This window comes from Excalfactoria chinensis, chromosome 3 (genome assembly GCF_039878825.1).
Source record: "Excalfactoria chinensis isolate bCotChi1 chromosome 3, bCotChi1.hap2, whole genome shotgun sequence".
In the NCBI taxonomy this organism is placed as follows: Eukaryota; Metazoa; Chordata; class Aves; order Galliformes; family Phasianidae; genus Excalfactoria; species Excalfactoria chinensis.
Genome location: NC_092827.1, coordinates 99,322,114 through 99,338,181, shown reverse-complemented (window position 1 = coordinate 99,338,181; position 16,068 = coordinate 99,322,114). Strand labels below are relative to the sequence as shown.

The 16,068-nt window shown below is 40.9% G+C and overlaps 1 protein-coding gene across 1 annotated transcript in view; it reads left to right on the top strand.

The window, feature by feature from the left end:
- Window positions 1-13,802, top strand: part of PCSK2 (proprotein convertase subtilisin/kexin type 2) — a 95,114-nt gene extending 81,312 nt beyond the window's left edge. Inside the window, exons 9-12 of the mRNA XM_072333809.1 lie at window positions 5,647-5,862; window positions 7,123-7,223; window positions 9,579-9,806; window positions 12,108-13,802. Coding sequence (XP_072189910.1) covers window positions 5,647-5,862; window positions 7,123-7,223; window positions 9,579-9,806; window positions 12,108-12,594 — 1,032 coding nt within the window. The 3' untranslated portion in view covers window positions 12,595-13,802. The remainder of the gene's footprint in view (window positions 1-5,646; window positions 5,863-7,122; window positions 7,224-9,578; window positions 9,807-12,107) is intronic.
- Window positions 13,803-16,068: the final 2,266 nt, after the last annotated feature.

Below are 16,068 nucleotides of genomic sequence, written 5' to 3'. Positions count from 1 at the left end.
GGGGGCTGTACAACTTGGAGGGACAGGGAGGCACAGAAGGTTTCCCAGTGGGAGCACAACTCTCTTAGTTGTACCTTTTGTTCACGGGTACCTTTCAACCAGAATTATATTATCAGACATCTTAAACTGTAAGGTAAGAAAAAAGTAACTAGCTCATGAACTAATTCCCCCCATGCTTTACAGATACAGCCCATCTTTAATGCAATATCCAGTAAACATTTCATACTTGCTGTTTTATGAGTTCAATATTTCCAGCTTCAGCAATTGGAATTTAAGGCAGATATTTAAAAAAAAAAAAAAAAGAAAGAAAAAAAGAGAGAGTAATCAAGCTAAGCTAGTCTCTATCTATTGCATATTTTATGATATAGGCTTTTATATTAAGAGGTTGCAAGGAGTTGCTCATGAACTGAATTAATTTCTTGAGACTTTGCCAGCTCATCCAGGATATATAAGACATGATCCATTTGTGCCTCTGTTGGTGAAAATGTTGCTTCCACAATATGGTTCTACCTAGGAAAATGCTAAACAAGTGCAAATTGCCAAGGGAGCAATAATAAGAATTTATAGTCTCATCATGGCTCTATAATTGGGCTCACCAGTAGAAGAAGAAAGGACAGCATAGAAAATGAAATGTTTGTCTTTTGCCTCCATCCAAAGCCAAGCACATTGCATTCTTTCTGTTTGAAATATGCTGATGTTGGCACATCATTAATGTGTATGCAGCTACATCTAACATTGTTTTGTTGGCTCAATAGCCAAGTGAGGATAGGGAAATTATTTTATGACATTGCAGCCTTCGGATTGCTCCATTTCTAAGGAAGCCTTACAAGCTTCTTTATAACTCTACGTCCCTTTACTGTCATATTGCTATTGTGTCTGGAATATGCATTGTAATTACACATCTTGTCTTACATATTTAAGAGAAATCAAACCAAATTATAATCCCACATGATGTTAGCTTTTCTGATGTTGCCCCATTTGGCTGTAGTGGGATACTTCCAGGTTTTGGTAAAACAGCATGTGCAACTTTTCTAACCTAGTGGTGGGATACATGCCCCATCACCATGAACAAGATCCGGATTTGGAGATCAGTCTGTGAGCATCTGCTTTCCTGCCACAGCTTAGGGAATGGATATACGTCTCTTGGGACAGGACAGGTGTAAATCCCAAATCTCATTGATTTCTCTTGTGATATCTGCTGCTTCAGGCATGCCTTGGTCAGCTGAAGGCCTTGGCTGTTGTAAGGCTTGTGCTCCATGTGGTCCTGTGTCAATGTTAAATATTGCCCTTCACAAAGATTCAGATGGCTGTCACATAAGGAATAGAAAACTGCTGTACTGCAATAGCTTGGACCAGCATGGAGCAATGGGATTGATTTTTTACAGATGTTACCAGTATCAGAATTGTACTTGCAGAATTGTTGGGCTGTAGCGATGTGTTCTCACTTGTGATATGCAGCTCAGGAAACAACAAAATGGAATTGCTAGTTTAGGCCGAGCCAGAGCATTTCAGTTGATGGATTTTGCTTATTTTATCATCAAGTTCTCGCTTTTGTAAAATGGATCAAATTTAAGTCAGAGAGTAAATTTTGAAGAGAAAGAAGAAATGTTTGATTTTGAGCAGGCTGATTTATTTTTAAATAGAAGCTTTTCTCTTGGCATTTTCTAAGCTCCCTTCACATTTTCCTGCTGGGCTGAACCCTAATTGAAAGCTAATGCTACTTCTCTTCACCAAAACTGTATTTTTCCACGCATTTCTCTTGGCTAACAGAAGCCTATCTAGTTTCAGCAGTAATTTAGGCAAAGAAAATAGCTCAAGCACTATTTTTAGAGAAAGGAAGTATTAACAATTGCACAATTAATCGGGGGTTGGTGGATTGGAGTTCAGTATTCTTCTGTGACCTAATAAAGACTGGAGTTAGTTATATAAAGCATTCTGTTCAGGTTTGACAATTACAGGGCTTAGTTCTTTGAGAATCTCGTGCACCAAAGTCTCATGTACTTTGGTGATTATTACTTGACCCAAATAGCTTTAGAAATCTGCTAGGAGGAACCAGTCAGCCAGCTACCAAAGTCGACAAGGGCTCAATGGGCTGCGAGCTGGCAGCAGGTCAGAGATGCAGGAGAACACAGGCAGGTTACAGAAAACCCTGGCAGTGCAAAAAAAAACCAAAAACAGAAAGGAACAGCAACAGCTTGGCAGTCCCAAGGTCTTGCTGACTCCAGCTGGCTTAAGCCACACAACTGGGCTATTTGCACAAGGGAGAGGTGGAGAGGACTGAAGAGCCCAGCCCAATGCATCCAGCAGGCAAATGGTGCTGCAGCTCTTCCACTTCATTCCTTGCCTTGGGGTTCCCCAGCTGGGGAGAATGATGGAAATTTCCAGTGTTGCAAAGCTCCTTCAAGCAGAGCAGTGTGTTCTGGGCGCACCATGCCCTGGGCTGCAAACCACACTTCACAGGATAATTACCAGATGTTATTGAAGGATGCAGTTGTTAATTACGAAACATGTGAGGGTTTCCAAATAATTCAGTGCCAAAAGCTCTGATGATGCTGTTGAAAGAGAAACAAGCTCTCTTGTAAGAGGAAGTGAGAAATAATGAAGAGTGGTAACTGGCCAAGTCCTATCCAAAAGTTGCTAAGTCCAATGGCGAAGACTTGAAAAAGCTGTAGATTTCTTTTGCTTTTCCTGGAAAAAAACAGCTCATATCATAGCAGGAACAAAAATTGCTATTAAACTATATAGAGGTGCAGGAGCTAAAGCAGAGGCCAAGCTGTGTTAGGTGCTCAGCTGTTACTCACCTGTACACCTGACAGCCTTTGCAAGAATGGACAGGGGAAGCCGAAGGAGATTTATTTGCCAAATACCACCAGTTTTTATCTGGAAAATGTGATCCAGGAATAAAAGCTTAGAGGAATACCGGCTTAGGCAGTAGCCCAGCAGGCATGATGCATGAACACAATAACAAAGTGAAAAAGAGTTCCAGGTGTACCTTAAGTTACATAAAATGGATTAGCCTGCAGTTCCCTGCCTGCTCACTTTTGCAAGGTTGTTCAGTAAAGGCATTTTTCCTGGGATTATGCTCTTTAGAAGTTGAGAAAATGGATAATAAAGCTCCTCAGGGATATTTTTTGCCAGTAGCAGATCTCACGAAGAGCACTGGAAATAGAAAACCTGCTGTTGCTGCCAAGAGAACTTCTCAGTAGCTGTCTGTGACTTTCTGAGCATATAGCCTTGCTCAGGATTTCATTCTGCTTAGTGTGATTTGAGAGGTGAGACTCTTTTAGGCTTCTCCTCAATGCACTGAGATCCATTTTCAGCTGTGAGTGCGAGTTATGGCTTCAGATGGCTCAGAAGTGCAGAAACTCTGCATTGCTTTTGGGGGGGAAATGAACAGATTTCAGCAAGATTCTGGAGAAAAAAAGATACTCTTTAAAATGTACCTTCTTGTCTTGCAGTCTTTCCTCTTATTTCTGAATCTTCATTCAGGCTCCCTCTGGTGTTTCTAGTGCCTATTACTAGCACCTTGTCCAATCTTTTTTTCATCCTAATCTTACAGCAGCCTAAGTTGAGTGACACCACTGAAATTGTTGAGGTTCATAGAAAGTTGAGATGCAAATAGAAGCTTTCAGTTGGCTTTAAATGCAATGCTTGCTTGACCCCAGTGAGATTTTTCTGGTTTACATGAATACCATCCACAGAACTGAATATTCACTTCCTTTGAAGCCATACATTTCTGCATGGTACTTGGTGTGATGCCTGAGGACTGTCAATGAGCAGTTTGTCTGCGCAAACACGCCCCAGGCATCATTGCAAATTTGCACTTGGGCTGCTACCAGTTTGTTCCAGTAGTATTTGCCTCTTTCCAGTCTTGGCTGAAAGGGAAATGCAATAGGAATTAAAGTACTAAGAGGTAATTTAAGAATAAAACAACAACATAAAACACCATTACACCACACTTGTGGGTGCCACGCAGGGCAAAGTCTGCTTCCTGACAAGGAATGAACGCTGTGGAGGCTAACTGCCTGGCACCAGACTACTTTCCTGAATTTGTCAGATGAATATAAGGGGTTTCATCTCCATTCAAAATGGCTGGAAGGAAAGACTTGTTTAAGAACAGGCTCACACTTGCCAGACATCCTGTTCCTGGCACAAGCAGCATGCCTTCTGGGGACAGGCGGGTGCTCTAGCTGTCACTGAGACTGTCCAAAAGGCACAGATGGTGACAAGGTGGTGTGATGGTGCATGTGGGCAGGACGGCAAGCTTGTGTTGTAGCCTGGGAAATGAGTCCAAAGCCCAGGTAGCAGCAGTCTGAGCACAAGCTCATTATTTTGATTTTATGTATTTTTACAACAGCATCCACTTCCTTTAAAGCTAAAATGATTGATCTCAGATCTTAGTAGGAGTTCTCAGACTGATTTCAGTATGCTTATTTCATAGTCATCATCTTAATTATGAAAATCTCTGTCCTGAGGTGTTATGTACCCCAGTGGCAGCAGACCTGCTGTGCAATTCAATGGATTATAATGCAACTCTCTAACATGCTTGAAATAATGAGGTTGCTCTGTTCAGTGAGGTATGATGAAAAATAGAAGCTACTGCTGGGAGCTCAGATTTGATTTAAATTCTTTGCAGAAAAGGTTCCTATTAAAACGCCATTGCAAGTTGCTTTGTTTGCGTATGCATTAACTTCCATTTCTTGGAGGACAATGAAGGGACCTGAAAGTATTTTTTGTCGTCTTCTGCCCAGTGCACACAAACAGTGTGGTTAATGGAGGCCTTGCACCCTTGTGATGCTGCTGAAAGTAAACACTGGCTTGCATTAGACTAAACACAGAGAAATTCTGGCTGTGCTGGAATCACTGGGAGATCCGTGCTTGGTTTCAGTGGCATTGATCTTCCTCCAAGCATCAAGGCTCTAAGACTTTACCTTTTTCCAGTCTTAAGAAGGCAGGAGATGGAGTGGAGGTGATCCCTTCCCACTCCTTGCTTACCTGGAAGTGGGAGAGAGGATACAAATTTCTTTAACAGGAAGGTCGTAGCTTCAGTATCTCCCCTTCATCTCTGGACTTTACAGTGGTTTTGTTAGACCATCTTTCTGTAGATGATTCATTTGATTTCTTATTTTCTGCTCGGTCATAGAAGCTGATTTGCCAGAAGAAAACAGCTCTGTGTCAGTGATATTTACAGAGAAAATCTATATAGAGGGAAAAGATGCCAGCTTTCCAGAGTTTGTAGTCCTTGCCCAAACCTAATTAGATCTCACAAAGCCAGTGTCTGAGATGACCTATATCACTTTTAAAAGAACACCTTTGTTATAGCATTTAGACCTTGACATAAGCACTAATGAATCTATAAAACGTCTTAGCATCTGGCACAGAAGCCTTCAGGGCATCAAGCAAAACAGGAGATAAATGGAAACGCTCCATGTGCATGAAGTTGCACAGTTGGCTGTGGCTGCCAGTTAACCAGATTTAATAACCTGCAGAAGCCCATTTTATTTCAGCTTACAGCTGATGTATATTTTGTTTGGATCAGTTTTCTCCTTTAGAGATGCTTAGTTTCATTTACGTCTGCTGTTGAGCATAGGTGCCGTTTTCTATTTGTAAATTTAACCCAGGAGGGCTAACTTTCCCCTTTCACAGGGCCGGGGAGGGAAAGGAAGCATCTACGTCTGGGCCTCTGGAGATGGGGGCAGTTACGATGACTGCAACTGCGATGGTTATGCATCAAGTATGTGGACAATCTCCATCAATTCTGCAATAAACGATGGACGGACAGCTCTGTATGATGAAAGCTGCTCTTCAACCCTAGCCTCCACATTCAGTAACGGGAGGAAGAGAAACCCGGAGGCTGGTGTGGTAAGTCCAGATATTATTGTGGTGTTGCTGCTGTCTTTTTGTACTCCCACGACCCATTACAACTCTGACTGCTTTGGAGCTCCAGATGGTCCTTTGTTGAGATGGATATTTCCTCATCTGCAGCATGTGATTGTGCCAAAGCTGTCAGCTGAGGAGATGTGGAATTAACACTGAGAACAGCAGTGATCTTCCATATCTTAGAGATTCATATATTTTGTGCTTTCCTTTATCAGAAACCAGATTTAGAAGTTCAATTGCTCTGTTTCTAGAGGACAGTATGACAGAAGGCTTCTGTTTAAAGCTAAATGAAAGGGGTTGACATCTGAAATCATCCTTAATTATTCTGGCAGAGCAGTTACTAACCAGATTTCTGCTGTTCTAGAAGCTGCACAGGGCAGACAGACATTCAGTTGCCTGTAGAGGAAATGTGGATGTTCAAATTAACCTCAGAGATACAGTCATGTATACTCAAGTCCTGTACAGGGCCATATTTATTAGTGGAAAATATGTGGTTCATGTTCTAGCCTAGCTGGGATTCCCTTCCTATGTACTGATACTGCTCTCCAGCACCTACAGACTAGCCAGGATGTAGTCTGATTCACAGAGGGGAAAACTGCGTTGCAGTAACTCAAGGTCTGCCCTTGCCAAAAGCCATTATACATTTTCCTTAACTCTTATCTCAGGCTCCAAAGACTTCATTCATTTTAGGTAGCATCCTAAATGCCTGTGTGTAATAGCAGATAGAAAAATACTGGTTTCTGTCTTGGTGTCAGCACTGTGCTGGTGTCAGCTGAAGTGACACCTTTGTACCAATCACCATGAAATGCACTTCTGAGGTTTTCCTTAGGTCTGCATGAAGGACTGCAGCCTATCTTGGCTTTGGAGTTGTATAAATCTTAGAAATCTCAGTACTGTTAACAATTCTAGTTTCCAACCCTCATGACAACCACAAGGAAATTTAAGGCCTTTGGTTAAACTCTGCTTATAGGAAATAAATGATATCTGTATAAGTTTGAATTATAAGTGTTAGTGAACAATGCTGTCATACATCGTAACTTGTTCTTGCTCTACCTTCTATAACTATGTCCCCTAACACTTCTAAATTCATACACAGTTCTAAAGAAGACCGATCCTGGGAACAGATACACAATTACTCTGAAGAGCAAAGGCACAAACTCCACTTTTCATATTTTTCTATGTCTGCAGCTGCAAGGAAAATGGAACAGTTCATTTCATTAATTAAGTCTAATATCATTGCAGGCTACAACAGACTTGTATGGCAACTGCACCCTGCGTCACTCAGGAACATCTGCAGCTGCCCCTGAAGCAGCAGGAGTGTTCGCCTTGGCCCTGGAGGCTAAGTATGCTGTTAAGACATTCCTTGTGAGCTCTGGAGAAGAGTGGGCCTGGGGTTTGTTTAATGTTCATCATATGAGCACATCCTGCTGGAAGGAGCAGGATGAGCAGCTGACACGCTGCTGGATACAGTAAAGACATGGCTGGTGACTTTCAGGGGGAGCTATGGTCTTTCCAAAGCCACAAGCAGACACATTTTGATTGATTTGCTCTCTATGTGTCCTCTGTATCCAGGGGTTCATCTTCGCAGCACTATTTGAGGGAGAGGTTACTTCATTTTTCCATGTATTTAGAGGAGAGTGCCCAGCTTAAGAAAGCAAAATAATGAACCTGTAGTATCAGGTCAGAGTTCACCTTGTCCCACAACCTGTTCACAGTGAAAAATACTCAAGGGACTGAGTAACAAGATTAAGAGCGATCTTGCACTTCAACAGCTTGGGCAATCAGTTGTTTGGGGAGGGAGCAGTCAGCCTATCCCTTTCAACAGCCGCAGGCAGAGTTCTCTTCCTCGAATATGTCCGACTCTTTTTCAGCTTGTCAGTGATTTGGCATCTGCATCATCCAGTGTCAATCAATTCCACAGTAATAATAATTGTTGGCACTGGTGTGGGTTGCTTCTTTTGTCCTCCCTTATCCCATGTCTGGTAATCTGCTTTTGTGCTGTATAATTGCTGTGTTATGTGGAAAAACAAATATCCAATATCTATTTACCTTCTTTGTGCTACTTATGACATTGGAGAGAGACTTCTAGTACATCTTGCCTCATTATCTTCTTTTCTAATGACCAGGAAAAGTTTTCCTTACAATAATCTACACCATCTAATACCTTTGTGTTAAACTGTTTCATGAAGTGAAAAAGCATTTGCTTAGCTATACAACTTCAGTTGCTGTAATCTCATGAGCTTAACACTATGTACATAGTTCTCTTTGACAGTACATAGAAGAATGAAGATTTAGCAGAGAAGACAAAATTTATATCATCAATGGATAAATGATTATTGTGCTCAGAGCACGACTTGGACCAATTCTCATTTTTCAGGTTTTATGTGTGTCAAACAAACATGCCAAGTATCTTAACTTTGGACCATCAATCCTTCCACTATCAGATTTGTTCAGTGGGACAGCCACAAAGTAATAAATTAATATGGCTATACAAGTATAAAAAAGTAATGAATTTTTGGACCATGTTTTGCATGTTTAACTTGGACCACAGTCCTAATTTCTCAGTAATAATAATCATTACTCTTTATTTGGGCTGCCTATCAAGTGTGTAATAAACCTTGCCAAACTGTTTTGAGTAGAAATTAGACTAATCCCGCTGGTCTGCAGCTGCTTCTCCAGCCTTTGCTGAGAAGGAAAGAAAGAAAGAACTGTCAGTGTCTCCTTCCACTCTGGCTGTAGTAAACTTCTGTTGTATTGAGCAGAATTTCTCTGGATGAGTAAGACTTGCCTTCAGAGGAACGGCTAGCAATTTAACCATGCTGGCTGCTCTTGCCTGCAGCGTGTCTCTCAGCTCATATACATGTGACATGTCTCTCAAAACAAGCTAATCTGCAAGATGGGAAGTTCCATTTTAAGATGTAGCAGCTCTTAAAAGTTTGCAGTATGCATACTGCAAGTGACCTTTGGTTTTCTGCTATCTCATGAAAAAATGAAAGTAATTGGTTATTCTGGTGTACATTCAGCATGCATACATGCATTACTTGGGGCACAGATAGCTGAAAAACAGATCCTTTTGGGCTGAGTGTTTGAATCAGGCATATTATAATGTTGAAAGAGTTCCTCGTAAAACAAATGGAATAGCTTCAGTTATGTAGAATTAGACGCCAGTTCTAAGTCTTCCAGAATAATAACTTATAAGTGCCCTTCCTGTCGTCATAATCACTGCAAAGCTAGGAGGACAAGAGCTGATGATGAAAAATGATAACAGAATTTAGACAAATGTTCCTTTACTGCATCCATCTGTGCTAGCAGATTATGGGTGATATAGCTCTACTGTACCTCACAACGCAAACCTGCAGCCACCCACAGCTCATATATCCGCATTCACAGTCTGCTGAAGTGACCAATAGCTTGTTTGTTAGAGCTCACCAGCACCATGCTGCTCTGGATGAACCTTGGGAGGTCCATGGGAAAAGCAGGTGGAGCAGGCAAGGAAAAGAGGGTGAGATCTAAGACAAGGGGGATGCAAATTTGCTCCCTTGAAATTAACAGAAGCTTTTTACTGGTACTTGTATAAATACAATTTCTGTGAGATTTACAGAAGCAAATTTCAGCAGAGGACTTACATTATTTTAGTTAAGATCTGTGAGAGAAGACTGTACTATTTGTTTGTTTTTCTCTCCGTTACTCACTCACAGCTCTGATCTGACCTGGAGAGACATGCAGCATCTGACAGTTCTCACCTCCAAAAGGAACCAGCTTCATGACGAAGTTCATCGGTGGCGTAGGAATGGTGTCGGGTTGGAATTCAATCATTTGTTTGGCTATGGTGTCCTGGATGCAGGAGCGATGGTTAAGATGGCAAAAGATTGGAAGACCGTTCCTGAGCGATTCCACTGCGTTGGGGGGTCAATACAGGAACCTGAGTAAGTCCAATATATGTGTTTTGCTTCTTCAATCATTAAAGAGATCACAGGCATGCAGACAAAGAACTCAATAAGCCAAGAAACATAATGAACACATAATAAACACCAGAAGAGTTAATAGGAGCATCCATTGCTCATAAGTGCATGCAGGTATGTTTGCACCAAAGTCTGTGAGAAAAAAGAGTTTGTGCATGAGTGAAAACCTGGGAGGCTTGCCCCATAAACTGCCTAAATTGATGCCACATGAAATACTTCTCAGCCAAGTCTTGCTGACCTATCCTAGCAGGTAAATTTATCTCCAGAAGAAACAGTCATCTATAGGTACCAGCCATTCAGTTTGAATGTAACAGCATTTAATTGTGTTTGGTTTATGTTCTTCAAGTCACTAATTGCAGGCCAGGTTGTCAAATTATTTTCTGATTACCTTTGCGTGCTGAAGTGAATGAGTCAAGAAGTGAATTAATACTACTTGACTACAACAGCTATCATTCAATTTAATTATTGAAAAACTAACCTAATGATGGCCAATTTATGTCTTTAACATTTGGAATTTGACATTTCAGTGCCATTTTTGAAAGCGTCATTTTTCTGTCGCAAGAAGAAATGAATCCAATATGCTGCCCTAGTAGGTAGCTCAACCAGGCAAAGACTAAGTTTGCTCCCATTGTCCAGACGCAATTGCATTTTCAGGATTCAGAGTTTCTTGCTAATGAAATTTCTACTGTTCTTCTGCTTGTTTTTCCAGTTTGATCTCGCAGCACCAACATTTGCTAGATGTATTCTATATGTAAATACGTACATAGATTTGTATATCTATTTTCCCTACATACTTAGGTAGACAAGAATGGCACAGAGGTGTGTACCACAGCAGCATTAGCCATTAGCAGAAACAGGATACCATATTTTGGTGCTGATAGAGTATGCTCACACTGTGAGGTCCTCCCTTATTCGCTGCTGGAGATACAAGCAAGGCAAAGCATTGTTAGTTGGTATCAGATGATAACAAGTCAGATTGTTTTGTGTCTGATGCTTCCCATGCAGAGAAATATCAAGCAGAAAGCAACCATGAGATGATGTCCTTCACCTCTAGCTGCCATGTAGTAGTGCATTTGCCTTGTGCTGAGGGACACAAAATGCATCTCAAGGGAATCAGACTGAAGTGTTCAGATACTTCAGCTGTATAATATTTATGTTGTACCAGCTTCTGCATGCTGAAAAACATTAGTCTGTTCAAGGTAAGTGTTTGAATGCCTTGAGGATCTAGCCACAAATGTGTTTTTACTCTGCAAGCATTCCCAAGAAATCAACCCTCTAGGGAAGGAGGACAGAGACAGGGCTGAGCTGATATTAGTAATGTACTGAACAATACTTGGAGCTCATCTCAGGAAGAAGGATCTCCTGGAAGTTAGGCTTGAATAAAACACTTTTGCTGCTCTCTGAAGAATGTTCTATTTCAGTAGCCAAGGGAAAGTTTGGATTTACACTCACATTTCTTTTGGAGATAAAGCATTCTACTTATAGCATGGTCAGTGCCCCTTGAGATGGACACACTTCCTTATTTCACCACAAAACCTAGGTTCTGAGCAGGACTGCGAGTGCTGGGAAGGGGCTGGGTGCAACCTGCTCTGCACAGCATGCTGGGGGCAAACCCGGACAGTGTTAATGCTTCCCCAGGTTTCCTCAGCTGCATGGGGTGCAGTAGTATTGTGAGTGCATGTGTGGTTGGCATCTCAGCAAACAAGTGTGCTTCCTTCCTGAGCACTCCTGTTCTGGATCAGCTCAAAACCAGTGATTTTCTTGGAGCTGAGACAAGGTTTAATATTCGTGTTAGTTTCTGAATCACAGCAAGGATACGGACTTGAAAACTGCTGCACTGAATTTTTGTGCAGCAAAAAAGAGTGGTTTGCTGCTGTCTTTTGAGGTGACTGACTACTCAAGGCTCTTTAACTGAAAACACACATTATTATGCAAATACCCAGTAATAGCAGTGAGAAGTAGAGGCAGCTATTAGGTAAATGTTAGCGTTTCTTAAATAGCAGTTATGTACTTCTTAATAGTATTCTTTCTCTCCTATGTAGGTGTACATTTCATAGTGTATTTTCAAATTAGGGTTTTACTATCATTTTCTACAAAGAGAATGTTTTATTCCTGGCTGGGTTTGCATCTATTATTTCCTTACCTTTCCATGTGTTAATAAGGAAAACAGTACAGTTTTTTTCTCTAGGGGATCAATAAGAAGTGGTTTTAGAGTAAGTGCTGTGTATGTCCTTTTAATTTGCTCAATTTTCTTTTGACCTGCAGAAAGATACCACCAAGTGGCAAGCTGGTCCTCACGCTTACAACTGATGCTTGTGAGGGGAAGGAGAATTTTGTTCGCTACCTTGAACACGTCCAAGCAGTTATAACTGTGAACTCAACTCGGCGAGGAGACCTCAACATCAACATGACCTCGCCAATGGGAACGAAGTCCATCCTACTGAGCCGACGGCCAAGGGATGATGACTCCAAGGTGGGTTTTGACAAATGGCCTTTCATGACAACACACACGTGGGGAGAAGACCCCCGAGGCACCTGGGTTCTAGAGATTGGGTTTGTTGGTGGTGTGCCGCAGCGGGGTGTGCTGAAGGAGTGGACACTGATGCTGCACGGGACTCAGAGCGCACCATACATAGACCAAATAGTAAAAGATTATCAGTCCAAACTGGCCATGTCCAAGAAGGAAGAACTGGAAGAAGAGTTAGATGAAGCAGTGGAGAGAAGCCTGAAGAGTATACTGAGTAAGAACTAGAGCTGTTCTGCATGACAGTGTCTTTCCTTTCCCGGATCCTTCTATTCACCTTTCTACTATCCAAACCTCTGTGTTAGACATATAACAATGATCGTCTCTGTAGCCAAATTATCACTTTCTTGATTTTAAAGTCATATATTGTCAATAATTATTTTAATCACCACCAAAGCAATCATTTTTTTTTACTCTAAACCACAAATATATTGTCCCCCACCAAATTCTATGTACAGTTTGTGACTGTAAATGATTTTTCTTTTGTGTCATACAAATAGGTAGTACCTGTAAACATGCTTGTAGCTATTCCCTTCATATTTTTGTGGTTACTGTTGTTTGTATTAAAAAAAAAGAGAAAAAAAAAAAGGAAAAAAGAAGAGTGAATTTTAATATTGGCTGTTGATGATAATGGGTGCATTTTGAACAATTATTGTGAGAGAGGGAATTTACAAAGAGGTTGGCTGGAGAGGTCTTTGAATGTTTAACAGCTTCTTTGGAATCATGGTCTTCTGTGGGACTTTTCCCACTGAGGTCAGCAGAAATAGCACTAGACCCTAGAAAAAGAGATGACTCAGAGTGGATGAAAAATTATCAGTCCCAATTTTCAGTAAACCAGTTTTAGAGTTTTCTTTAGTATATACACATAGACAATATAACTGTTAACACTTCTGCCACAGAATGGTTCTGCAACAAGCATGCAATTGGAAAGGTAAGGCAATGCTAGAGCCAGGTGATAAAGGGAAGTGCACTGCAAAGAGTCAGGGCATTCTAGAAGCACAAATTTCAGGGTGGTTTGGTTTTTTTTTCTTTTTAATGTTGGCCATTTAAATCAGTTTACCATCTTACATTGGTATGAGTACGTAGGGAATGATCTGTAGGATTTCTTGCAGCCCATGTGCCAAAGTGCATCTGCCCACCTCTATACTTAACGCTCTATACTACAGCAGCAGAAGATGCAGCCGTGTCAGCATTTCCAATCTCAGACCCCTGTTTTCTGGGGTTTTCAGCCTGGCTGTCAGCAAATTGCTGTGGGAAATACGAAAAATGCAGCTTGAGTCCCCAAACCATTTAAATTCAAATGTCACTTTTAAAAATAGAGATTTGTTATTTTTGTGTTATACAAATATATTTAAGGAGAAAAAATATGCCTATGTAACTTATGTGTAATGCAATGTTGGCCTTCTTCGGAAAATAAAATATAGTGCATTTGGGAAGATTTGTCAGTAATTCTTGCTTTTGGTGTCAGTTCCATCTTCACCTTTCATACGTAAGTCAGTCTTTCCTGCCTTGGGTTCTGCTCTGGCTGTAGCCGCATCACACTCCCCTCTGTGTGGACAAGGTAACAACCACTAGAGGTTCTCATGTGTGAGAGCCCAAACTGAACCTCTGAGAAATAAAGGGTCCTGATTCTGCAAGTACTTAGGCACACAGTAACAGCAGCAGACCTATTGAAGCACTGATGTTAAACAGGTGCTTGAGATGTCTGCAGAATCCAAGATCCACTGCTTAGAGATCCACTGTTTTAGCAGTGACTGGTTTCAGAGTTTTATTACGTATTTTTAACATACAGAGTATTCATCTAAGGTGTTTTACTAAGAATTTTCCTGGCTAATCAGGTGTGCAGTGGCAGAGACATAGTAAGCAAATATTTATCGAATACATTAAAAATGTAACCCAAAGGTTATATGGTACATACTTTTCACTTAAGAATGTATAATTTCTTGTTACTCCAAGTGAATATCCATATTTTGTCCTTCCATCAGGCCTGTTCTTTCCTTTCCAGATACAAATGCAAAATAAAGAGCTAAACCTGCTCACAGTCTATGTGAATTACATTGTAAACCCCAGACAAGCAGCCTCATGCTGTTCAGAGACAGTAGGGTCACATTTGGATAACACAGGTGTCAGAAGGACAAAACCCAGTCCCCTGTGTGGTTTCAGTTTTTAAAGCGCTCTTGGTTATCCGTTCAGATATATTACAGCATCAGCTGTGTTTAACCTGCAGATTTAAGAATTAAGCCAAGGACAAGATAGACCCACTTGAAGGGCCTATAGTGACAGCAGGAGGTGTTCAGGGAAGGCACAGAAAGAGCATCATATGCATGTCAGAGGAAAGAATTTACCATATATATTTGTATTTATGCATACTCCTGTAAGTCTAAGTGCATAGAACACCCCTGTGGTACTTCACTATGTTAAATACAATCATACAATATGTATGCTCAGAGTATGTTAAATACATCTGCTTATCACTATCTAAAGAGTACAAATGGTATGTAATGTATATAACACATACACGCACCTCATTACCTTTCCATTGCATCCATGTAATTCTGCAATTCTCTTCAGTCATTAAATAACTTATTTAGCAGCAAAATGCTATGATTGATCATATTTTCCTAATGCTGATGTACTGTAGTAAGTGAAAGATCACAATAATGGGTGATAAACAGAAATGAGTTTTGCTATGGGCACATCTAAAGCTGCATTATGTGCAATATAGAGATCTACTGCAGATTCTTCAGCATTTTTGCACCAGGGAAATCACTGAGAAATATGTCAAGTTAGAGTAAGTTTTTATGATATTGCTGATGGGAAATAAAGTTAATTTGTTAGAGTTTATAATAAGGGGGAAATTGACACTCTTGAAAGAGGTGAATAATGTTTAACCAAAGCGCTGTGGTGATGTTTTATAATCCAAGTGAAATAAAGAGCTGTTGTAAATTGGCAGGGCTTATCAGCATTGCTTATCTGACAGTACATGGGAGACACTGTGCTGCCAGTGGGGTGACTTCCTAACCTTATGCCTTTCATACTGATAAGGAAATCAATATCCCACCTTGGTTACTGAGAAAACAAACACGATCCTGCAAGAGTGGGCAGGAACAGAAGAGCAGTAGGCTTGGTGTTAACTTTGTGTCAGGATGGGACAGAGAAGATTAAGGATGCAGGCTGGAAAGAGCCTTGGGCATTGCTTTCATGGCTCAAACCCAGTGGCTCCAAGGGAAGCTCTGCTTCTGTGTGATTGCTGACCTGCTACTGTCAGTGGGGAAGGAGATGCTCAAGAAGGAAGACACTGGCATTTTTGCACTGTGTTTCATACATAGTGGCAGTTCTGGCCCTGAGGAAATAATAGGATCTACCACAGCAGTATTTTTTTCCCTCTACCTGCCACCCATGTTTTTTGAGTAGGTTTTAAGCACACATCGCTCCACAGTACAGCGTATGGTTGGTTTTAAAATAGCCACAGCTGTAATTTCTTACCAAATCTCTTCATCTAGTTCTTCTCATCACTGAGGTGACAACGTGTCTGTTGTAATCTGTCTTATTCCAGGTTCCTGAATAAATGCTCGCACATATTTCATTGCTACGCCTCAGCGTTGGTGTTTGACAGTCTGCATTTAAAGCACTGGATAATCCATAAATCACGGGATTTACTACACGTTGCATCATTGTCATTATGAACAATAACTTCCTAGT